The following is a 26957-nucleotide window of genomic DNA, read 5'->3' on the forward strand; positions in this document are numbered from 1 at the left end:
GACCAGGACACACCCCACAAGAGCTGCAGTTTTGGAGACGCTCTGACCCGGTCGTCTAGCCATCACAATTTGGCCCTCAGATCCTCACGCTCGCCCATCTTTGAGGATAAAATGTTCACTTGCTGCCTAATATATCCCCCCCACTAACAGGTGCCGTGATGAAGAGATAATCAGTGTTATTCACTTCACCTCTCAGTGGTCATAATGTTATGCGTGCTTGGTGTATATATGAAATACCAGCAGTTTGGAAGCATTGATTATAAATCCAGTGCAGCACCTACAGAAAATACCACACAGGGTTTTGACTGTTTTTCTTCAGGCGCTGCATTGAGTTGGTTGCTGCCAATCAATAAAACTTTATTAAGTATTTTTCTTGTTTCCATTCCATTTTTTTACTATATTATTTCTGCATTTTCTTCTTTGTTCTCCCAGTTTATTGTAGCCAATCGGTGTTCCTCTGCTGGAGACCCCGATGGTGTCTGAGGAGGGTATATTCTCCTGAATATCCTCAGATGCTTTTAGACTGGGTTTGATGGTTATTACACACAGATGTTTGTTCGTGTCGTGGAATTTTAGTGATGTTTTATCGCTCGAGTCGAGCGCTGAGCAAATCGATTATTTGCACTGAGAGTCGCGGTGAGAGTGAAGCACAAAACGCTTCTCACATTAATGAACTAAAGAAAACAACAACTAAGACAAACACGTCACGTGTTCTTATCACCGATAGTTGATCCATGCTTTTTACATAAAAACAAACATCTGTAACAACAGCACAAATCCCCACAGTTAATCTACACGCTCCGCCATCATGTCACTACTCTTTACTGTCGTTGTGTAACGCCCAACTTTGATGATGCTGCTTGGTTCCCAAAAACTGGTGGAAACGCGGGTCGGTTCTCTATAAAACACCAAGGTTCCAAGAAACCTGAACAGAACCGGTTCAAGAACCAGAACCAGGGTTCTTTTGGTGGAAAAACGTTATAGGTGATGCCTTGCGGTACTTGCGTATAATAAATACACATTTGTGTGCAGTTGTTCCGTCATGGATACCCAACTCAGTGTTTGTATTTATTAAAGAAATAAGGAGATCAGACTGGATCATCAAGTCGTGCTTTAAATGAATTTATATCGGTTATACCCCCCCCTCGTTTCCTCTGTACATTTTTAGTTTTATGATCCATCAGCTGCCCTTCAGCGACCTGTACTGACTGATCAAATAAAAGGAACAGTGCAGACGAGAGAGGAACAGATCTGGGTTTTGTAAACCTGATAATGGACTGAGGAGAGAGGACGGACTCTTCTCCAGAGGTTTGGTCCTCACCTATAATCGATCTGAGATACAGAAACCTTCTGGGAGTCTAGAAATGGAAGTCAGATTGAAAGGTTCGACTCGGAAGGTCATCGTATTTTTATTCTCTCACTGATGAGCCGCAGATAAACCTTTTCCATCGCACGTCAATAGCAGCTGAATTAGTCCGGGTTTGAACCTTGGAGTGGGTGCCACGGTGTGTTCGGGGGGTTTAATCAGAAGGCAGAAATGATGGTACATGTTTTATACTGGCTGCTGTTTGTTTTTCTCGAGGTGCTGCATTGATTTGCGTGCTGGTAATCAATAGAACCTAATTAAACGTGTGCAGTGTTGTTTATCTTCAGAGTTTTAGGTTTAATACTAAAATGTGCAACCTGCCACGCCCACTAGTGACTGCAGTAATGGATCAATGAGCATTATTGTGTAACGTGGCTTGTTCTAAAACACTGAGTGATGAATTTGGGCAGTACAGAGACACTTAAAACCAGTACAGAGCCCTTATAACCAGTACAGAGACATTTAAAACCAGTACAGAGCCCTTATAACCAGTACAGAGACACTTATAACCAGTACAGAGCTCTTATAACCAGTACAGAGCTCTTATAACCAGTACAGAGACACTTAACACCAGTACTGAGCTCTTATAACCAGTACAGAGGCACTTAACACCAGTACAGAGCACTTTTAACCAGTTCAGAGCACTTAAAACCAGTACAGAGCACTTATAACCAGTACAGAGCACGTATAACCAGTACAGAGCGCTTATAACCAGTACAGAGCGCTTATAACCAGTACAGAGGCACTTATAACCTGTGCAGAGCACTTATAACCAGTACAGAGCGCTTATAACCAGTACAGAGACACTTATAACCAGTACAGAGACACTTATAACCTGTGCAGAGCACTTATAACCAGTACAGAGCGCTTATAACCAGTACAGAGGCACTTATAACCAGTACAGAGCACGTATAACCAGTACAGAGCGCTTATAACCAGTGCAGAGCGCTTATAACCAGTACAGAGGCACTTATAACCAGTACAGAGACACTTATAACCAGTACAGAGACACTTATAACCAGTACAGAGCACTTATAACCAGTAATAACGGAGAGGAGTTTAGTTCCTGTGTGGTACTTTTAGTACGTTAGTTAGTGCTGCACTGATTTGAGTTTTAGGTTTGATACTAAAATGTACAAGCTGCCACGCCCACTAGTGACACCTGACCATGAGCTTGTCAAAAACAAATGGTATTAAAACAGACTGACCTGTATGTGAGTATTTCAGCTAGAACAAAGGCCGCTCTTCTGAGAAGCTTTTCGCACGAGTTTGAAGTGTGTCTGTGTGTGGGAATTTGTGCCCACTGAGTCAAAAGATAACATTTGTATGGCCGGGCTCTGATGTTAGTGTTCCAGTTCATTTCAAAGCTGTTTTGGTCAGGGCTCTGTGCAGGACAACCATGCTTTTTTCATGTCTTTATAGAGGTCGCTTATGCTGGAACAGAAAAGGGCCTTCCCTAAACTGTTGCTGCAAATATGGAAGCATGGAAATTCCTTCATATAATTGATTTATTTCACCTGTTAGCAACTGTTGTGGCTGAAACACATAAATGAACATGAATTCTGAAATTAGAAGGTGTGTCCCACTTTGTAGTTCTACAATTACTGACTGTAGTCCATCTGTTTCTCTACATACCTCTGTTCTTCAATGGTCAGGACCCCCACAGGACCACCACAGAGCAGGTATTATTTAGGTGGTGGATGATTCTCAGCACTGCGGTGACACTGACATGGTGGTGGTGTGTTAGTGTGTGTTGTGCTGGTATGAGTGGATCAGACACAGCAGCGCTGCTGGAGTTTTTAAATACCGTGTCCACTCACTGTCCACTCTGTTAGACACTCCTACCTAGTTGGTCCACCTTGTAGATGTAAAGTGAGTTGGTCATCTTCTAGACCTTCATCAGTGGTCACAGGACGCTGCCCACGGGGCGCTGTTGGCTGGATGTTTTTGGTTGGTGGACGATTCTCAGTCCAGCAGTGACAGTGAGATGTTTAAAGACTCCATCAGCGCTGCTGTGTCTGATCCACTCATGCCAATGCCAAGGTGTGGTCTAGAGCATTAGGTACAGTAACATTGAAAAATGATTGAAGTGACTGCCCCCCCTTAAATTTGGTCCCTCCAGCGTTCAATTCATGGCTATGGCTGCTTAATCCAATGCTCCAGTAAGGACGACCAGCATCAGGGCTTTTTTTGGACTGCACCCAGGACATATAGAGCCCATAAATGTCTCGTTTTGTCTTTAAATGAAGACTGAAATCAGGGTTTTATCTAAAAAGCTTTGTTAAGCCGCTGTGCATTTGTTCTCGAGGGAGGAAACGTCCACTAAAACCCCTTTCTGTAAGCTTCTCAGTCTGCGAGCGTCTGCTAAATGTAAACGTCGTGCCCCTGGATCATGTCGTGCTCTGCTTATCGGATGTTTTTGTGGCTGGTCGGCGTGTGTTTACCTTATCACATCGCCGCTGCATCCCCCTAATAGACTCGCAGACTGTCTGTCAGACAGAAGAGGACATGATTCCTGCTTATCTGCTGGCTGGGATTACAGTGCTGATCACTGTCCTCCATCGATCTGCCCCACACAGTACAGCGGCCTGTCAGTACTTGTCCACATCGTCCACCTCTTAACACTAAGCTGCTTACCAAGCACTAGCGCAGACGTGATGTTCAGCTGAATGAAAACACACGGCGAGGATATCGGTTTATTTTAGCTCGCGGTAGAGGCTCGGCGGTGGCTCGGCGGGTAGCACTGTCAGGTCACTGCAAGAAGGAGCTGGGTTCAAATCCCAGGTGGTCCTTTTATAAACAGATTAACAAAACTTCAAGCTTGTGGATTCTTACACTGTATGGACAAAAGTATTGGGACACACCTTCTAATTTCTAAATTCATGTTTTTCAGCCACAACAGTTGCTAACAGGTCCTCGCTGTCCTCCATCGATCTGTCCCACACAGTACAGCGGCCTGTCAGTATTTGTCCACACTTACACCTCCAGGTGGAGCGGTCTGGGTGCCTTCTGTGTGGAGTTTGCATGCTCTTCCGTGTCTGTGTGGGTTTCCTCCAGGTGCTCCAGTATCCTCCCACACTCCAAAGTCATGCAGTCAGGTTGTGTGTGTGTTTGCCCTTTGATGTGTTTTCTGAATTGTACCCACCGCGACCCTGAATAGGGTAAAGCACTATTAAAACAGACAAAATTTATTGACTTGCAGTATTGAGGTGTGACTTGATAGCACTTTTCCACTGGCATGGTGTCATGCCAGTGCCAAAATCCTGCACTGTTTGTTTTTTCTATTGCAAACCGTTTTGGACGCATGGAACCAACAAACCTGTGATGCAAGTGGCCGAAGGGCAGGAGGAGGGGGCATAGCATCACCATAATAATGTTGTTTACCCACTTTTTCACCATTTATATACTCAACTATATATTAGCTTCAAACCCTCTGACCCTGTGCCTCCCCCCTCGCTTACCAGTTGCATACAAAAGTTACATTCCTGGCTTCATAATAATTACTTAATGCTTAATGCTCTGAAAACTGAGTTTCTTTTTATTGGTCCGAAATCTGCTGTCTCTACTCTCTCTGATGTGACTTTTAATATTGGTTCCACTGCCATCTGTCCCTCAAATTGTGCTCGTAATCTTGGTGTCCTTTTCGATTCTCACCTTTCCTTTGACTCCCACTTAGCATCGGTCTCCAAATCTGCCTATTTTCACTTGCGCAATATCTCTCGCCTTCGTCCTTTGCTTTCACAAGACTCTGCTGAGACTCTGGTCCATGCTCTAGTCACCTCCCGGCTTGACTACTGCAATTCAATTTTATATGGGCTTCCTGCCAAAACCCTCCGCCCTCTCCAACGTATCCAAAATACTGCTGCTCGGATCCTTACATTTTCCCAAAAATATGACCATATTACACCTGTACTGGCTAAGCTGCACTGGTTACCTATCTCTTTGAGAATTAAATATAAATTACTTATACTTACATTTAAAGCGCTACATGGCCTGGCCCCGGTATATTTAGCTGACTTACTAACGTATCACTCTCCCTGTCGCAGTCTTAGGTCCTCTGACTCTGACTTATTGGCTGTACCCAGGTTCAAGCGGGCTTCTATGGGTGGCCGTTCATTCACCTGTGCTGCCCCTCGCCTCTGGAATTCCCTTCCTCCGGCTCTCCGCTCTGCGTCTTCCCTCACTATTTTCAAATCTTTGCTTAAAACACTTCACTTTACTGAGCATTTTTCATAGTTTTTGTATTGTATTGTAAAAGTATTGTATTGTATTGTATTGTATTGTATAATGTTGTAAAGCGTCCTTGAGCATTGAGAAAGGCGCTATATAAGTTTAACTTATTATTATTATTATTATTATTTATAACTAAAAGCAAGAGAACTGATCATAACAGATAAAGCAAACAAAGCACTTGCCTTTCGCCCTGCATGTCATCTTCGTCTATCACTATAGATCACTTTGTGCCACGAACAGACACTGAAAAGTCGATTCTGGACCGTTAGATCAGAAAGTTAGAAAGAAGAAGCAACATTTGCAAAAAAAAATAGCGAAGCGCCACCGTGTTGTTTACAAAGTGTCTTCCAACTTCTTTTTTCAGATGATAGATGCCCACATCAACAGATGTAGTTGTTGGGCTCTCAAACCAGTGGAAACGTGTGTCTGTTCTTAAATGATTTACTAGATTGCACTGTTGGTGGAATAGGGTTATGTACACAGATCAGCCATAACATTAAAACCACCTTCTTGTTTCTACACTCACTGTCCATTTTATCAGCTCCACTTACCATATAGAAGCACTTTGTAGTTCTACAATTACTGACTGTAGTCCATCTGTTTCTCTACATACCTTTTAACCTGCTTTCACCCTGTTCTTTAATGGTCAGGACCCCCACAGGACCACCACAGAGCAGGTATTATTTAGGTGGTGGATGATTCTCAGCACTGCAGTGACACTGACATGGTGGTGGTGTGTTAGTGTGTGTTGTGCTGGTATGAGCGGATCAGACACAGCAGCGCTGCTGGAGTTTTTAAACACCGTGTCCATTTACTGTCCACTCTATTAGACGCTCCTACCTAGTCAGTCCACCTTGTAGATGTAAATTCAGAGACGATCGCTCATCTATTGCTGCTGTTTGAGTCAGTCATCTTCTAGACCTTCATCAGTGGTCACAGGACGCTGCCCACGGGGCGCTGTTGGCTGGATATTTTTGGTTGGTGGACTATTCTCAGTCCAGCAGTGACAGTGAGGTGTTTAAAAACTCCACCACCTAAATAATACCTGCTCTGTGGTGGTCCTGTGGGGGTCCTGACCATGTAGAGAAACAGATGGACTACAGTCAGTAATTGTAGAACTACAAAGTGCTTCTATATGGTAAGTGGAGCTGATAAAATGGACAGTGAGTGTAGAAACAAGGAGGTGGTTTTAATGTTATGGCTGATCGGAGAAATAATCAGTCGAAATGTCTGTTACCATACCTACTTTTGCAAACTAGTGGAGCTATTGCCTATATTGTGACACCAACGTTTTGTTGGATATTTATCTCTCTGGGCCATTTTCAGACTATGTGACTTGGGTAGAAAAGATACGTGAACAGATCCCAGAAAAAGTTACTTCCATTTTAGTTGGATTCAGATAATTAACATTACTTGCATCCTTTTTACGTCAAGGTTGCCAGATTTGTTGTGTGCTGCTGGAGAAATAAGTGTCTCTGACTGGGCCCTGGCCTTCTCTTTAAAGCCGTTTTTCCTCACTTCTTAGCTCAAAACAAAATATCTGATATAAATACGATAAAGCAGATTAATGGCTAAATTATGCTACATCTCATTAAGCACACGAGACTCGATATTACACACCAGCAGCTCCAGAAAGCGTAAAGCAAGTTTGAAAGATGAATATAGTGATTTATTTCCTTCTGTCACATCGTTATGGAGGGATTTCTGTTATAAATGAGTTGTATTTTCTCCAGTGGGATGGAATGCTAATGGGTCATTCCATGTATGTAGCTTCTAATTATGAGTAATTGTAAATGTGCTTGTTGAAGATGAAGCCTTATCCAAATTTAACGGGCTGTAGAGATGTAGTTAGTTCTGTTATTACATTTAGAAATTTAGTTCTTATTTACAAGTACAGTACAAAGTGAAAAGTACAAGTGAACATAAAGCGCTGCTGAATATTCGCTAATGGAAGGCACAGACACTCATTTAGATAGAATTGATTACTAACATCCATTAGCTGCTTAGCACCTGAGTTATGTTGATAACAAATCACAACATAAACAACCAAATGGACACAAATACAAAAGTTCTTACTGAACTTTTTATGATTTGCTTCTGTGAAGTTTCTATTAGAAACTTTGTAGTTTAATGATGATTGAAGGTAAAGAACACATAATTACATATTAAAAGATGAAGTGCGGCTGAACAAACTGATCAGCTGTGCTGGGCCCTACACGTAGCTGTTAGGGTTAGTTAATAACCCACCAAGGACTAGGGGGGAAGCCAAAGGCGAGTGCACAAACAACAAAACCCAGAAGTGATAATACGATATTTATTTAAACAAATAATAAATAAACGACCAAAACAAACAACCAAAAAGATAACAGAAAACGAGAGGGGAGCGGCAGGAGCGGTACTGGAAGCGCCGGGGAACTGCAGGGCGGACTGATGACCAGGAGTGATGAACCGGAATGCAGGATGACCAGGAATGGCAGGAGAACCAGGAACGGCAGGAACACAGGAGAACCAGGAACGGCAGGAACGCAGGAGAACCAAGAACGGCAGGAATACAGGAGAACCAGGAACGGCAGGAACACAGGAGAACCAGGAACGGCAGGAACGCAGGAACGGGGGGGAAGGTCTAGGAGGCGATGAAAAACAAAATACGTTAACGAGGAGAAGGTACCAGAAGAAGACTCACGGTTTAAGGACACAACGAACGGCCGTCTGTGTACCGTATGGCAAGCAGACAATCTGGCGACGAGTGAGAGAAAAGCCGGCGTTTAAATGCAGGAGTTGATGAGATGAGGAATGAGGCGCAGGTGTGTGAGGGGTCCGCCCTCCAGCGATCTATTGGCTGGTACCGCAGCCACCTCCGAAAACAGTACCGCTCCAGGCCGCTAGGGGGAGAAGGGAGCAAAACGGGACAACAAACGCAAACCACCACCAAGAACAAAAGCGATCGGGGAAACTAAAGAAAACGGAGAAAAACAAAATACAAACCGGAATAAAAACAAAACGCTGGGAAACCCTGAAAATAAAAGGTAAGTGCTGGCGGATCCTAACAGTACCCCCCCCTCAACGGCCACCTCTAGGTGGCCTACCGGGTCTATCGGGATGTAGACGGTGGAACTCACGGACCAGGTTGGAGTCAAGGATGGCAACCCGGGGAACCCACGACCGCTCCTCAGGCCCATAACCCTCCCAATCTACCAGGTATTGGAGGCCCCGACCACGTCTACGGACATCCAGCAACCGGCGAACCGTGTATGCCGGATGCCCATCGATGAGCCGGGGGGGTGGTGGGGGTTCGGTCGGAGGGTTCAAGGGTGAGGAAACCACGGGCTTGAGCTGGGAGACGTGGAATGTGGGGTGGATCCGCATGTGGCGGGGAAGTTTCAGTCGTACCGACGTGGGGTTGATGATCTTCTCGACGGTGTAGGGGCCGATGAAGCGGGGGGAGAGTTTCCGAGACTCGACACGCAAGGGGATGTGAAGGGTGGACAACCAGACAGCTTGACCAGGAGCATAGGGGGGGGCCGGTCTTCTACGACGATCGGCCGACTGCTGGTTGGCGTCCCGAGTGCGCAGGAGGGTGGTCCTGGTGGAGCGCCAGAGTCTTCGGCACCTGCGAAGGTGGTGCCCAACAGAGGGGACTGCCACATCGGCTTCTTGTTCGGGGAACAGTGGTGGCTGGTAGCCTAAGGAGGCCTCGAAGGGGGACAATCCTGTGGCAGATGACACCAGAGAGTTGTGGGCATACTCGACCCAGGCCAGGTGGGAGCTCCAGGCCTTGGGGTTGCGAGCAGCCATGCACCGTAAGGCCGACTCCAGGCCCTGGTTGGTCCTCTCCGCCTGACCGTTGGACTGTGGGTGGAAGCCGGAGGAAAGGCTGACTGTGGCGCCCAGCGCCCCGCAGAAGGCCTTCCAAACCTGGGAGGTGAATTGGGGTCCTCGGTCTGACACAATGTCCAATGGTATTCCATGAACGCGAAAAACTAGATTAACTAAAAGTTCTGCTGTTTGGAAGGCTGTGGGGAGCTTCGGCAGAGCAGCAAAATGTACGGCCTTGGAAAACCGGTCAACGATGGTGAGGATGACTGTGTTCCCGTTGGAATCCGGAAGGCCCGTGACGAAGTCCAAGGCAATATGGGACCATGGGCGACTCGGGATAGGGAGAGGCTGAAGTAGCCCCGCAGGAGATTGATGGGATGCTTTGCTGCGTGCACAGGTGGTACAGGCCGCCACAAATTCCCCAACATCCTTCTCCAAGGATGGCCACCAGAAATGCCTCTTTAGGAAGGATACGGTACGACTAGTCCCGGGATGGCAGGCGACGCGGGACTCATGGGCCCATTGAAGGACCGGCGAGCGAGCTGTGGCCGGGACGAAGAGACGGGTTTGGGTTCCTGTCCTGGGGTCTGGTTCCTGGGCCTGGGCTTCGGTGACTAGACGACGAACGTCCCAAGTGAGGAGCCCAACAAGTCGACTCGGCGGGAGGATAGTCTCGGAAGAGGTGAGGGCTTCCTTCGGGGCAAACTGGCGAGAGAGGGCGTCCGGTTTGATGTTCCGGGATCCAGGCCGGTAGGTCAAAGTAAAATCAAAACGGGCGAAGAACAGTGCCCATCTGGCTTGCCTGGCGTTCAGCCTCTTTGCCGTCTGGACGCAAGACAAATTCTTGTGGTCCGTCCAGACGACAAAGGGCTGAGCGGCCCCCTCCAGCCAGTGCCTCCACTCCTCCAAGGCCAGTTTCACCGCCAGTAGCTCACGGTCCCCGACATCGTAATTGGCCTCAGCTGAAGAAAGGCGACGTGAAAAAAAAGCACAAGGGTGCAGAGGGTTCTCGGGACTCACCCGCTGGGAGAGCACAGCCCCTACCCCAGTATCGGATGCATCCACCTCCACCACGAACTGCTTGTCGGGGTCGGGCTGGATGAGGATGGGGGCGGAAGTGAACAAAGTCTTGAGCCGGAGGAAAGCTTCCTCTGCCTCCCGGGGCCAGGTGAAGGAAATCTTAGTCGAGGTGAGGCGAGTGAGGGGTGCTGCCACGTGGCTGTAGTTTCGGATGAATCGTCGGTAGAAGTTAGCGAAACCCAGGAAGCGTTGGAGCTCCTTCCGAGTGGTAGGGGTAGGCCACTCTGTGACCGCTCGGATCTTGTGGGGGTCGGCTCTAACCTGGCCGCTCTCCAGAACGACCCCGAGGAATTCCACAGAGTCGACGTGGAACTCACACTTCTCGACCTTGACGAACAATCTGTTCTCTAATAACCGAGAGAGGACCCTCCGGACATGCGCTCCGTGTTCTTCCCGGGACTTGGAAAAAATCAAAATGTCGTCAAGGTAGACGAACACGAACCGGTTGAGGAAGTCTCTGAGCACATCGTTGACCAAGGCTTGGAAGACTGCTGGGGCGTTACAAAGCCCGAAGGGCATTACGAGGTACTCGAAGTGGCCGAGCGGGGTGTTGAACACCGTCTTCCACTCGTCGCCTTCTCGGATCCGCACCAGGTGATACGCGTTACGCAGGTCCAACTTTGTGAAGATGGTAGCACTGTGCAGGGGTTCAAAGGCCGACGACATCAACGGCAGGGGATACCGGTTCTTGACCGTGATCTGGTTGAGGCCCCGGTAGTCGATGCATGGCCGCAGGGTCTTATCCTTCTTCTCGACAAAAAAGAAACCAGCTCCTAAGGGAGATGATGAGGGGCGGATGATTCCGGCGGCCAGAGACTCCGAGATGTAGCTCTCCATCGTGCTCCTCTCAGCACGAGAGAGGTTATAGAGCCGACTGGTAGGCAGTGGGGCACCAGGCAGCAAGTCGATGGCACAATCGTAGGGTCGGTGAGGGGGTAGAGACTGGGCCCGGTACTTGCTGAACACCTCGCGGAGGAAGTGGTACTCCCGGGGCACCTTGGACAGGTCAGGGGATGCTGCAGAGGGGGTGGTGCTTGTCCCGTTCCCCGGCTGAGGGATGGCGGAGACCAGACAATTGGCGTGGCAAAAGTCGCTCCAAGCCACAACTCGTCCACGAGCCCAGTCGATGTGGGGGTTGTGACGTGCCAACCAGGGGTAGCCTAGGACCAGGGGGGTCTGAGGAGCTTTGATAACTACGAAGGAGAGGGTCTCCCGGTGGTTTCCTGAGAGGATCAGGGACAAAGGCGCGGTACGGTGGGTCACCCGGGCAATGATCCGTCCATCCAGGGCTCGCGCAGTGATAGGAGGGTCCAGGGGCTCCAGGGTCCCCCCCAGCTGACTTGCCAGCCCTTCGTCTAACAGGTTGTCCTCCGCACCCGAGTCCACCAAGGCCTGGAGAGGGACCGAGCAGCCATGGCAACAAAGGGTTGCCTGCATGCGGAGGTGGCGTTGCTGGGAGGATTGGGATAATTGTGGGAGGGGGGATAGCTGAGAGTCGCCCGCCAGTACCCCCACGGCTACTGACGGGCGCCCTCTTTTGGCCGGACAGGGCATGCCCGGAGAATATGGCCTGCCTGACCACAATAAAGGCATTGCCCGGCCCTGAAGCGGTTAGCCCGCTCCTGGGGGGTTAACCGGGCACGCCCCAACTGCATGGGTTCAGGCATTGGTACTAAGGGTATAGGGGCAACACTGGAGGCACCTGAGGGCTCTGAGGGGCTCGAACAGGTCAAAGGGGAAGGTAGCCTGGAACCGGTTCTGGCCGCCCTTTCATGGCGGCGGCTGCGGAGGCGGTTATCCAAGCGGATGGCCAGAGCTACCAGGGAGTGGAGGTCGGGGCTCTCGTCCCTTGCCGCCAACTCATCCCTCAGGGAGTCGATGAGACCTTGCCGGAAAGCCTCCCGGAGGGCCTCGTCGTTCCACCCCGAGTCGGCGGCCAAGGTCCAGAACTCAATAGAATAATCAGCCACGGACCGGGAACCTTGGCGCAGGGAAAATAGTCGGGAAGAGGCACTCCCCGAATAATCCGGGTGGTCAAACACTGTCCTGAACCGGGCGAGGAAGTCAACAAACGAGCCCTCTCGAGGGTCCGTCTGTGACTGTACCGCTTCGGCCCAGGTCAGGGCCCTGCCTCTCAGGTGACCAATAATAAAGGCCACCTTACTGGCCTCGGTGGCAAAGGTAGTGGGACGCTGACGGAAAATGGATTCGCATTGGAACAAAAACCCTCTGCACCTCTCCAGGTCTCCACAGAAGGGCTCGGGGTTGGGGACAGGTGTTTCCACGGAGGACCCTGGAACCACGGGACCCGTCGGAGGTACGACCGGAACCTGGGAAGGAGCAAGAGGTACAGGATTAGGAGGTATTAAACGTACTACCTGCTGGGTCAAGTCAGCGAGCTGCTGGCTGAGTGTCCCCAGCATCTGGTTATGGCGGATAAGGATCCCCTCAACCGTTTGTGCACCCGTGGGTTCCATGGTGGCCAGATTGTACTGTTAGGGTTAGTTAATAACCCACCAAGGACTAGGGGGGAACCCAAAGGCGAGTGCACAAACAACAAAACCCAGAAGTGATAATACGATATTTATTTAAACAAATAATAAATAAACGACCAAAACAAACAACCAAAAAGATAACAGAAAACGAGAGGGGAGCGGCAGGAGCGGTACTGGAAGCGCCGGGGAACTGCAGGGCGGACTGATGACCAGGAGTGATGAACCGGAATGCAGGATGACCAGGAATGGCAGGAGAACCAGGAACGGCAGGAACACAGGAGAACCAGGAACGGCAGGAACGCAGGAGAACCAAGAACGGCAGGAATACAGGAGAACCAGGAACGGCAGGAACACAGGAGAACCAGGAACGGCAGGAACACAGGAGAACCAGGAACGGCAGGAACGCAGGAGAACCAAGAACGGCAGGAATACAGGAGAACCAGGAACGGCAGGAACGCAGGAACGGGGGGGAAGGTCTAGGAGGCGATGAAAAACAAAATACGTTAACGAGGAGAAGGTACCAGAAGAAGACTCACGGTTTAAGGACACAACGAACGGCCGTCTGTGTACCGTATGGCAAGCAGACAATCTGGCGACGAGTGAGAGAAAAGCCGGCGTTTAAATGCAGGAGTTGATGAGATGAGGAATGAGGCGCAGGTGTGTGAGGGGTCCGCCCTCCAGCGATCTATTGGCTGGTACCGCAGCCACCTCCGAAAACAGTACCGCTCCAGGCCGCTAGGGGGAGAAGGGAGCAAAACGGGACAACAAACGCAAACCACCACCAAGAACAAAAGCGATCGGGGAAACTAAAGAAAACGGAGAAAAACAAAATACAAACCGGAATAAAAACAAAACGCTGGGAAACCCTGAAAATAAAAGGTAAGTGCTGGCGGATCCTAACACGTAGCCATGTATGTATGTGTATATACATGTATATACTGTATGTGTACTTAAGTATATTCATACACATGCATATGTATGTTGATGTATACAGTGTATATAGTTATGGCTATTTTGGCCCAATTCAATGTGCAATACTCGTCACTTATCATTTTATATTTAATATTTAATCTATATTTAATCTGTACCATATAATGTACTTGGAACTGCACCTTCCTGCACTTTTAATTCCATTCCATTTGTTTATATAATTTCATTCCATTTGTTTACTTACACAGGTTACCTCCAATCTTGGTCATGTTTGTGCTGTTTTTGAATTTATATTGTTGAATTTCTATAGTGTGTATTTGATGTATAATGCTACTGGGACTCTAATTTCCTTCGTGATCAATAAAGTATCTATCTATCTATCTATCTATCTATCTATCTATCTATCTATCTATCTATCTATCTATCTAAAGACATAAAACTACAGTTTATTGCTGTGTACAGTATTATTTAGAGGGGTGGCACAAGGTTTCGTGGTCGACTTTATGTGCACATTAAAGATTTTAATCATTTGTATCTGGATCTTTATACCATCCAGATTTCACACGTACATTTATTGTTTTCTCACCATTAAGCTGCACATTGTTTATGTTCCGATTACATGAAACTGGTTATTGCTGTCACTACCTTAGATCACTTGAACATTTTATTTACTAATGTTTTCATTTCTATTCTTTCAGGCGACGATTGGAATAGACTTTCTATCTAAGACCATGTATCTGGAGGACAGAACGGTAAGTGTGTAACTGTATTACTGTAATGGTGCAGAAATAATTTGGTTGCACATTAGATCAGCTGCACAGTCCAGAAATAACAAAGAACCAGTGAGATGTTGGTATTAATACAATAACTAGTGCTGACCATGCAATCTGATATGCATAATACACTAATAATGCAATGCCCTGTTTCTTACCAACTCTCCCAACAGCACTGCGAAGTGTACAGATAATTCTGTTTATTAATTATATCACTATCATGCTAATTATATATATACATAACTGTCATACATATACATATCTGCACAATTATTTATTTTTATTATTATTTATTTAGTTGTTTACAACCCCAAATCAGAAAAAGTTCCTGCATTTCAGACCTGCAACACATTCCAAAAAAACAGTCTGGATCCTTTTCGTCTTTGGTCCGGATCACACGGCGTCCATTTATTCCAAAAAAGACCTGGAATGCTGATTCATCTGACCACAATATACGTTTCCACTGTGTGATGGTCCATCCTAGTTGCCTCCAAGCCCAGAGAAGTCGACGCCGCTTCTGGACATGGTTAACATGAGGCTTCTTTTTTGCACAGTAAAGGTTTAAGTATGATTAGTGCAGTAACTCTGTATTGTAGAGCTGATAAAGGTTTGATAAACTAATCCCTCACCAATGTGGTTATATCAGCTAGTGTTGAGTGGAGGTTCTTGATGCGGCGCCGTCTGAGGGATGGAAGATCACGAGCGTTCAGGTTGAAATTCCTCCCGATTCCATGAATGGTTTAATGATATTCTGCACTGTAGAGGGAGAACATGCAAATCCCTTCCAATCTTTCTTTGAGGTTCATTGTTTTTAAACATTTCAATCATTTTCTCACACATTTGTGGACAAACTGGATCCTCTGATCATCTTTACTCATCAGAGACTCTCAGCCTTTCCTGGTGCTGCTTTTGTACCGAACCATGATCACAATCACCTGTTCACATCACATCATTATGTAGTTTTTTCACCTCATTACTAGCCCTAAATTGCCCCGTCCCAAAGGAATGTGTTGCAGGCCTGAAATGCAGGAATGGATGTTTATTAATAAATGAAATGAAGTTGAGCAAATAAAAGATAAAATATCTCAGGTTCATCCTGTCTGACATCAAATAAAAGTCAAAGTCAATGTAATGTACACAGTGTTTTTATTTTATTTACATCAAAAACATCCAGCATGGAGCTAAAGCTTGAATCATATGGTGTGATGTGTGTACTGGGTGTATGTGGTTGGTGCTGCATCATCTGTAATTGTGTTCTTTCTCTGCAGGTTCGGTTGCAGTTGTGGGACACCGCAGGACAGGAGCGCTTCAGGAGCCTCATTCCCAGCTACATACGAGACTCCACCGTGGCTGTAGTGGTGTACGACATTACGAGTGAGGGTCACACACACACACACACACACACACACACAGTTCATTATTAAGAATAGTGGCAGTATTCATGTTGGGTTTGTTTTTGTTGCTCACTGAAACAAGGATTCAGTTCAGTCCTGATGCAGTTGTAGAATTGCTGATGGGATTCTTACAGTACTGTGACAGCATACTGTCTAAGCATTTGAGGGTTTAGGGCCTCGTGTAAGGGCCCAACCAGCAACCTTTCAATTATTGGTCCAGTACCTTAACCATTAGGCCACAGCTGCCCTTTTATGAATACATTTAATGTTCCAAAATATTTGGGACTAGGAATGTTGTTTAGGGTGGTTGTAGCTCAGTGGTTAAACTACTGGACTAGTAATCGAAAGGTGGCTCATTTGACCCCCACGTTTCCCAGGTTACCACTGTTGGGCCCTTGAGCAAGGCCCTTAACCCTCAATCACTTGAATATTTACATTTTACATTTGCATTTTTGGCATTTAGCTTTTTGACTTGCAGTACTGTGACAGTATATTTTCTAAGGAATTGAGGGTTAAGGGCCTTGCTCAAGAGTCCAACAGTGACAACCTGCAGACCTTAACTGCTAGGCTACAACTGTTGTTTTACAAATACATTTAATTTCTACTGTTCCAAAATAGTTGGGACTAGGAATGTTGTCCAGGGCGGTCCAGGGTTGTCACAGCATCTAGCAGACTTACAATTATGACTGAATACAGTTTGAGCAATTGAGGGGTAAGGGCCTCGCTCAGGGACCCAATAGGGGCAACTTGGCCCCACAAAGTGGTGGGGCTTGAACCAGCAACCTGTTGATTACTAGTCCAGTACCTTAACCGCTAGGCTACATTTAGCAGGCGCTTTTATCCAAAGCGACCTACAATTATGACTAAATACAGTTTAAGCAATTGAGGGTTAAGGGCCTTGTTGGTTCAGGGACCCAACACTGGCAACTTGGCAAGCGGTGGGGCTTGAACCAACAACCTGTTGATTACTAGTCCAGGACCTTAACCGGTAGGCTACATCTAGCAGACGCTTTTATCCAAAGCGACTTACAATTATGACTAAATTAAGTTATGACAGTTTAATCAATTTAGGGTTAAGGGCCTCCCTCAGGGACCCAACACTGGCAACTTGGCCCCACAAAATAGGGGGCTTTAACTGGCAACCTTCAGACTGAATAGTACTATTAAAAAGGAAACAGGCTGATTGGGTATGAACGGGGTATTCATGACGAGTGTTGGGGTTGTTGGGGGTGTAGAACGTTACTGTAAGTCCATGTTTATGCATAACCTGCTGGACCTGCTCCTTTATTTAGTCCCATAAAAACATGACAGGTCTGAAGTCCTGAAATCCCACGTGCACGGTAAAACACGACGGCTTTAATACAGTCGCCCTGAGGAGATGAATAATAAATCGTGATTGTATAAGCCGCAGACTCTTAAGATTCTGACCTTGAAAAAGCAGCAAAGCAATTAACGTCAGCGTGAGACGAGATCCAGACGTCCAGCTCGGCATTACACGATCTGTTTCGGCTCCGGCGCTCGTACTTATTGCATTAAACGTGCATAAAAATGGTTAAAAAAAAAACCCGCTCGTCCTTGTGTTGCAGATGGAATGTTTATAGCGTGTTAGGCTTTGGCATGAATTTCTGTTCAAGGTTTTAAGCAGCCTTAATAAATGGATTTTTGACCGTACAGTCAAAGTCAATGCGGCTTTTATTGTGTTTTGGGCATTTTAATGAATTCCAAAACCTCTTCTGTACTTTCATGCTGAGGCGATGTTTTAATTCAGCAAGAACCTCCAGAAATATGAATGTGGATGGTTTACCATAAATCACTCCCAAGTGTGATTAAGTGAATTGATTGATTGATTACTTTATTGATCTCCAACAGGGCCGGCCCTGTTTTCTCACTGCCCCCCAAGTGCAACTCAAGCACAGGCTATTTTTTTTTAAATTATCTCTGTATTTCTTTGCTTATTTCTTTGCTTATAAAACAAGAATTCTAAGTATAATAATTATAATAATATTTATAACTTCTTCTAGAAGGAAAAAAATAGAAGTAGCTATTCCAAAGCATTTATATAACGAGAGAATCTAACAAGAGAGTCGCTAGTGGCTCGAGAGGATAAACGTGTGGATATAGCGCCACTTTGGAGAGCGGTGTTACTTTATTACTTATGCTGGGGTTCGAATCCCAGGGTTCGAATCCCAGGTAACGATGCTTATATACGTTTTTCATAATGACAATGAAATCTCTCATTTTATGAACAATTGATTCATTAACACTTTAATGGTCTTACCAGGACAGTAAGGTGTTTATTTATTTATTTATTTTATTAGCAGTAGAAAATCTATAATGCATCGTTTTCTGATTCCACCAAATCAACCGAACTTGCCTGTGTCACATCTGAGGGCTCCAAGTCAAGTCAAGATCCCCCCACCCTTTTTTCCAGCACTGGACTCTACATTTCATTATACACACAGATGTATATATTTACATATAGAATATATATGGCAAGCCAAACAGGAAATATATAGCAAACACTGATATATATGGAATGAAAATAATATATATATGTATATCAAATGAAACTCAATATACAGTATATATAAAATGAAACTTGATATATATGAAATGAAACTCGATATATATAAAATGAAACTTAATATTTATGAAATGAAACTTGATATATATCAAATGGAACTAGATATATATAGAATGAAAACTGATATATATAAAATGAAACTCAATATATATAAAATGAAAGTTGATATATATAAAATAGAAAGTTAAATATATATAAAATAAAAAGTTAAATATATATTCCATATATATCGAGTTTTATTTTATATATATATCAGTTTTCATTCCATATATACAGGGGTTGGACAAAATAACTGAAACACCTGTCATTTTAGTGTGGGAGGTTTCATGGCTAAATTGGACCAGTCTGGTGGCCAATCTTCATTAATTGCACATTGCACCAGTAAGAGCAGAGTGTGAAGGTTCAATTAGCAGGGTAAGAGCACAGTTTTGCTCAAAATATTGCAATGCACACAACATTATGGGTGACATACCAGAGTTCAAAGGAGGACAAATTGTTGGTGCACGTCTTGCTGGCGCATCTGTGACCAAGACAGCAAGTCTTTGTGAGGTATCAAGAGCCACGGTATCCAGGGTAATGTCAGCATACCACCAAGAAGGACAAACCACATCCAACAGGATTAACTGTGGACGCAAGAGGAAGCTGTCTGAAAGGGATGTTCGGGTGCTAACCCGGATTGTATCCAAAAAAACATAAAACCACGGCTGCCCAAATCACGGCAGAATTAAATGTGCACCTCGACTCTCCTGTTTCCACCAGAACTGTCCGTCGGGAGCTCCACAGGGTCAATATACACGGCCGGGCTGCTATAGCCAAACCTTTGGTCACTCGTGCCAATGCCAAACGTCGGTTTCAATTGTGCAAGGAGCGCAAATCTTGGGCTGTGGACAATGTGAAACATGTATTGTTCTCTGATGAGTCCACCTTTACTGTTTTCCCCACATCCGGGAGAGTTACGATGTGGAGAAGCCCCAAAGAAGCGTACCACCCAGACTGTTGCATGCCCAGAGTGAAGCATGGGGGTGGATCAGTGATGGTTTGGGCTGCCATATCATGGCATTCCCTTGGCCCAATACTTGTGCTAGATGGGCGCGTCACTGCCAAGGACTACCGAACCATTCTGGAGGACCATGTGCATCCAATGGCGGTGCCGTGTATCAGGATGACGATGCACCAATACACACAGCAAGACTGGTGAAAGATTGGTTTGATGAACATGAAAGTGAAGTTGAACATCTCCCATGGCCTGCACAGTCACCAGATCTAAATATTATTGAGCCACTTTGGGGTGTTTTGGAGAAGCGAGTCAGGAAACGTTTTCCTCCACCAGCATCACGTAGTGACCTGGCCACTATCCTGCAAGAAGAATGGCTTAAAATCCCTCTGACCACTGTGCAGGACTTGTATATGTCATTTCCAAGACGAATTGACGCTGTATTGGCCGCAAAAGGAGGCCCTACACCATACTAATAAATTATTGTGGTCTAAAACCAGGTGTTTCAGTTATTTTGTCCAACCCCTGTATATACTGTATATATATATCAGTGTTTGCTAAATATTTCCTGTTTGGCTTGCCATAAATATATAGTGTTTTATTATAAAGTTGTTATTACCATACTGATGTATAATAGTAGTAGTAGTAGTAGTAATTTTCTTATTTTTATTTTATTCTACTCTATTTTATTTACTCTATTTACTGTACTTACACTGTACTGGAGCTGCTGTAACACTCCTGCTGTAATTTCTCCCATGGGGATCAATAAAGGAATCTTATCTTATCTTATCTTAAGTCAGGTTTGAGGTTAAGTTTGAAGACACATGCAACATTTTATTTATTTATTTGATATTTCATTATCCCTCCACAAATCAAGCCCTGAGCGACATGCCCGTCCATTATGTTTTACTGCCCCCCCAAGCAAAGCAGTCCAGAACCAGGGCTGATACCCAAAGGTAAATTTCAGTGTTACAGCAGCATTTTACACTCACAAGCATCACACAAAAGCATGCCGATGTAGTGCAAGGAAATAAAATAAACATTAAAATGAAATGTAATGCAAAAATAAGATATAAATCTAAAAATCTAAGAATATAAAAATATACAACAAAAAACATACAGTATTTAATGCTGATGTTAAATTTACTCCTGTCCCCCCTCTGGTTACAGATGTGAATTCTTTTAAGCAGACCTCTAAATGGATTGATGATGTCAGAACAGAGCGAGGTAGTGATGTCATCATCATGCTGGTGGGGAACAAAACAGATCTGGCGGATAAGAGGTAAGAGCTCTCTCTCTACACACACGCATTTTACATCATCCTACACTCCCGGGAAGAGGGCGTGTCTAAATTCTTAGATCTCTCAAAATGCTCCTACTGGGGCACCTTAATTCTGAGTGATGATCTGACTGAATGATGTCCGACGTCCGATGTTTCGTCAGCGCTGAAGATCCCAGCATTCAAAAAACTACAAACATGGCAGACGAATGTAATGCGGAGCAACCAACAGAGTTCTTTGTATAAAGGTGTAATTATACGAGTGTCGTTTATTTGTAAATTGAGGCGTCAGGGACAGTTTAAGCGTTTTCGGTACACGGAGGGAGACTTTAGCTGGTGCGCTAGCGTCGATTTGAACGGACTGATGCTAACTGTGTTAGCTTAGTAAGCTAAAACTGCAGTAACGTAATCCTAGAGCGTCTAAATAATCTGCCTCATGAGCTCCATGTCTTATTAGAATCCTCTCTACTGAGGCAGCTGATCAGGTAGGTATTAGGGGAGCAGGGTGGGTCGCTAGGTTTTCGGACAGACCCTAAATCTCACGTACCTTCTTAAGCACGGTGTGTTTTACTTTTTGGACTGTAGCTGTAGTTCAGGGTCTTAGTATTAATTGCAATTTTATTTGCTGTGTAGTATCATGAGAGTTCTGGGTACTTAAGGGTTTGAACTAGGGCTGCCACTAACGACTATTTTTCTAATGATTAATCTATAGACAGTTTTATCGATTAGTCGATTAATCTAAACGATTAATTTTCCTCCCAAAAAAATGTCATTCAGAATCTCCTTTAAGCTTCTTTTATTTGAACAATAAACTGTACGGCATAATAATATAACAAAGAACTAAATATAAACAGGGTTTAACACATTCTCAAGTGCAGCACGTGTTTATGGTGTTCCGTACACAAAGCAAAGTGCTTCAACTTATAGCAGAAATAAAATAGATGTAGCCACGTCTCATTAAGTCCGACGTACAGTAACGACAGAATGAGCCCAGATTCTAACCTCCACATTCACTCAACACTCAACACTTACTTCACATTCTAAACCATGTAAACACAGTGGTGAGTGTTACGGTGTTACGGCGCATTCACATGAGAAGCTTTTTGAGCTTTGAGCACCGCGGCATAAGAAATACGCTATTCCAAGATCTCTGCGATTAAGAAGCGTAATGAAACAATATAGACGTGCAGCATGGCGCCGGTGCTGCTGTGGTACCATCAAAGCTTTACACAGTGAACAAACCAGCTTTTAGTTTAGTCCCAGTTTTAAGTATCACCAAACTTTTGATGATTTGGGTCGTGGAAAGCTCTACAATCGTCCTCTGACTGCTGCAGACGGTGTTTTTTAAGACGGCGCTTAATGCCGCCAACCAGTGACTGGACCAGATACGACTAAGGTCCTGCACACGGCGAGTAGTGCTGAGGGAATCATATGAACGCTTATATGAATGGAGACGTTGTAGAAATTAAACAGGATCATTTATAAACATAGTTTTAAACACGATGCATCGACTTCAAATATTGATGTTGTATCGCGGCAGCCCTAGTTGTAAGTAACACGTTTCACTGTGTAAGCACGGTGAAACATCTAAATAAATACATAAATTAATAACACATTTCCATTTAAATGGATTGTACTTTGGACCCTTTTTCTGACCCGGGTTCAGTGGTGGGTAATAACGTGCTGTTTTTCTTGTAGTTCCGATTGCTAAATAACAGACCGGATCCACTGTGGCGACCCCTAAACATACGGGAGCGGCTGAAAGGACAAATATAGTCATTATTAGTGAAAGCTTATGCTTAAATGATCAGGTTAACAGGTTCGCTCTGATCTCCTGTTTAAACCGGTAACACAGGATGTTTGACTAATACAGAAGTAATAGTGAAGCATGAAACTGAACAGCCGCTTCAGCACTTTCCCGGTGCCTCACGTGGGACGTTTACTGAGCACTTTGCGGCGTTAAACCGATTTGAAACGCACCGTGCCAGGCAATCGGAGGGATGCGAAGGTGCTCGGCCGGTAAGTACTTTAAAAACAATAAACAGATTTTAAAAATCGATTCTGAATGAAAGAGAGAGTCGGGGAAGGGAAGTGAGAACGGGTGGAGCGCGTTCCGTCTTTTTAATGTGTGTGTTATATCTGGTGGAAAGCTTACCAAGTAAAGTGAAGGCTGTGTAACCCAAAAAAGACGGGGGTTTGGGAGCTGCACCTACGTAATGGGGCGACATGGTGGCGCAGTGGGTAGTGCTCTCGGGCCCCTCAACAAATTTCATATATATAAAAGCAATGTGCAGCAAAGTAGTTATGCCCCTGGCTCTCGCCTTACAGCAAGAAAGGCCCGGGTTTGATACCCCGGTGGGCAACCAGGGTCCTTTCTGTGTGGAGTTTGCATATTCTCCTTGTGTGGGTTTTCTCCAGGTGCTCCGGTTTCCTCCCACAAGTCCATAGACATGCAGTCAGGTCATTAGAGCTACTAAAAATTGCTCTAATGTGAGTGTGTGCAAAACTTGCATTGTCTGTTTTTATTTTATTTTTTAGACCGATATATATGTATAGAGCCCCTGGTGGCTCATGGGAACTGCAACCCCAAATCAGAAGAAGTTGGGACAGCATGGAAAATGAAAAATAATAATAAAAAACACAGAGTTTCTTACATTGACTTTGACTTTTATTTGATGTCAGACAGGATGAACCTGAGATATTTCATCTTTTATCTGCTCAACTTCATTTCATTTATTAATAAACATCCATTCCTGCATTTCAGGCCTGCAACACATTCCAAAAAAAGTTGGGACGGTAAAGCATTTACCACTTTGTAACGTGGCCGTTCCTTTTCACCACTTAACAGACGTTTTGGCACCGAGGAGACCGAGTGATTTAGTGTTTCAGCTTTTATTTTGTCTCGTTCTTCCTGCAAACACGTCTTAAGATGTGCAGCAGTACGGGGTCGGTACAGGTCAGGACTGCAGGCAGGCCAGTCCAGTACCCGTACCCTCTTCTTCCACAGCCACGCCTTTGTAATGTCTGCAGCAGGTGGTTTTGCATCGTCTTGTTAAAATGCTGGACGTCCCTGGAAAAGACGACATGTTGAAGGCAGCACGTGTTGCTTTAAGACAGGGGTATTCAACTAAAATTTAAAGAGGTCCAGTTACATAAAAGCTAAACGTCAGACTCAAATATTGAATCTTAGACGAGCTGACGGAGGTTCAGACGTTAGTTCACCGTATCACCCCGGGAGCGTATAGTTAGCGTATCCGTAATGAATCCCCTGTGCGCTCGTTTCCACGACAACACCGATGGGAGGTGATGCTCGTAGGTGTCCGCCGTACAGTAACGGGAGGAAAACGAACCACGGCACTAGCCAGACTTCCCCTCAAATTAGTCTGAGCGTTGATTATACTGTAGTGAAATGAGGACGTTATAGAGAGTGTGTGTGCGAGTGTGTGAGAGATGCAGATGTAAACTGGTGAGTGTGTATATACCGTATGAGAAGAAATTATTCTCGTCTTCGGAACGTAAAATGTCAGTCGGCCAATTTTCCTCCTCGTATTCCTGCCCAAACCGATCAGCATCATCGTCATGGCGACGGGTCTCTTACTTAGAAAGAGATGCTGAATTACTCTGACGAACAAGGATTAAACGGGTTAAAGCTTTAACCTGCTAAAAATAGACAACTATAAGTGTAGCTATACTGGTTGACTGTCTTAACCAGTACTACCATTGAACTCTGTCACCACTGGGCTCACAAAAAGTGATCTTTGTGTGAACCACCTCATGCAGGTGTAAAGAAGCGGTTGGCAACTGCACACATGTCAGGGGGGCGTGTGTTAGCTGCGGCCCTCCTCAGACAGGGTTGGAGTCTGCAGCAGTAGAGGAGAGATATAATCAGAAGAATCGGATATGACTAGATATCTAGCCAAAAAAAGGGGGGGGTAGAAAAAAACATCGCTTTGCCGAACTCTTGCACCTTGAGTCTTCACATCTGATAACGAGAAAGCATCTACAGCATCCTCCTCCATTTCTGTCCTCGTTTAACCCTCAGCCACCCCACCCCGCTCCCTCCCAGCATCTAATTACCCCCCTGAACAGCAGTAAAAGTGCTGTTATCGGCATTTTGCTGAAAAACACCGGTCGGTAAACGTCGTTAGGCGGCCAGCTGAGACTCATCCGTGTTCTTAGATCAGCCTGAGCGGTCAGGACCGTCCAGGACAGGAGATAAGAGGGTGTTTCCTCCAAGCTGCTGTCCATCTGTACAGATGAGCTGCTGCACTGACCGCAGTTCTCACACTGGCATCAGGATGGAGATTCAGTCTGTGTTAATCCTGCTGGGAAAAAGTAATCGCCCCCCTTCCCATCGCCTTTGTTGTTTCATACGTTATACTACAAACATTTACTTACACACTGTGTGAACAAAAGTATATGGACACCTGACAAAGCGCTTACTGGACATCCCATTCTAAAACCATGTGCAGTCAGTGCTTCACTTGTCACATGAACAAGGTTCCAGTCCTTCTTAAATATCTACATACACTATATGACCAAAAGTATTTGGACACCTAACCATGAGCTTGTTTTGAAAGGAAACGGTATTGAAATATAGTGAACGCTATGTGATTTTTTTCACTCACTCTTTTGGGAAGGCTTCTCACAAGACTTTAAAGTATAAGATGTACAAGTTCAATGAGATCTTTAAAGCAAGCCTGTAGATGCTTAAATAAGGTAAATTATATAAAAATAAAACTATTATAATAGTGTGTGGGGGTGGCACAGTGGCTTGGAGGGTAGCACTGTCTCCTCGCAGCAAGAAGGTCCTGGGTTTGATTCCCAGGCAGGGCAATCTGGGTCCTTTTTGTGTGGAGTTCTTCCCATGTCTGTGTGGGTTTCCTCCAGGAGCTCCGGTTTCCTTTGACAGTCCAAAGACGTGCAAGTGAGGTGAATTGGAGATACAAAATCGTCCATGACTGTGTTTGATATTAAACTTGTGAACCGATGAATCTTGTGTAAGTAGTATTTACAAGGGGTGTCCCAATACTTTTGTCCATATAGTGTCTTTGTCTTGTGAGATTAATCAAACCCAGATATTTCTGGACTGCTGGTCGTTCTTCAGCTCAATGTTTACAGTCGAATTCTCTTGGAGGAGCAGATGGTGGAAGGTTGGTTCCAGATCTCCTGCTCGGTTTCAGTACAGATTACCTTCTAATAAAGGTCTCGAGCCAACGGGAGAGCCAGAGATACCCAGCAGAAATCTGATGCCACCTCATCCATCGAAAAAAATCCATTCATATTAGAGAGTGCATATTTTATATCTAGGGCTGTCTTCTATTTTCGGGAAAACGTGCTTAATTTCACAGACCTTGTTTTTCAAAAATCACAGAGCCACATTTCACAGTGGTCATTAAATTACACTCATAAATGAAATGATGTCCGATAGGGCTGCCACTAACCACTATTTTTCTATCGATTAATCTATTGACTATTTTATCGATTAGTCGATTAATCTAAACGATTAATTTTACTCCAAAAATGTAATTCAGAATCTCATTTAAGCTTCTTTACAGTACTGTACAGCATAATAATATAACACAGAACTAAATGTAAACAGGGTTTATGTCCATATGATCACATTCTCAAGTGCAGCACGTGTTTATGGTGTTCCGTACACAAAGCAAAGAGCATCAACTTATAGCAGAAATAAAACAGTTAGATGTAGCCACGTCTCATTAAGTCCAGCGTACAGTAACGACAGAATGAGCCCAGATTCTAACCTCCACATTCACTCAACACTTACTTTACATTCTAAACCATGTAAACACGGTGATGAGTGTTACGGTGTTACGGCGCATTCACATGAGAAGCTTTTTGTGCTTTGAACCTGACGCAGCAAAGTGCGCGGCGGTCTAACTGAACTCGCTAAGAAATACGCTATTCCAAGATCTCCACGATTAAGAAGCGTAATGAAACAATATAGACGTGCAGCATGGCGCCGGTGCTGCTGTGGTACCATCAAAGCTTT

At 45.1% G+C, this 26957-nt stretch overlaps 1 protein-coding gene across 2 annotated transcripts in view; it reads left to right on the top strand.

The window, feature by feature from the left end:
- The window catches only part of rab6ba (RAB6B, member RAS oncogene family a), a 105106-nt gene that overhangs the window by 55271 nt on the left and 22878 nt on the right, over positions 1-26957 (top strand). For both annotated transcript variants that reach the window (XM_062997229.1, XM_062997230.1), the window contains exons 3-5: positions 14619-14672; positions 15962-16067; positions 20836-20947. In XM_062997229.1, the coding sequence (XP_062853299.1) occupies positions 14619-14672; positions 15962-16067; positions 20836-20947 (272 nt within the window). The remainder of the gene's footprint in view (positions 1-14618; positions 14673-15961; positions 16068-20835; positions 20948-26957) is intronic.

This window comes from Trichomycterus rosablanca, chromosome 6 (assembly GCF_030014385.1).
Source record: "Trichomycterus rosablanca isolate fTriRos1 chromosome 6, fTriRos1.hap1, whole genome shotgun sequence".
Classification (NCBI taxonomy): Eukaryota; Metazoa; Chordata; class Actinopteri; order Siluriformes; family Trichomycteridae; genus Trichomycterus; species Trichomycterus rosablanca.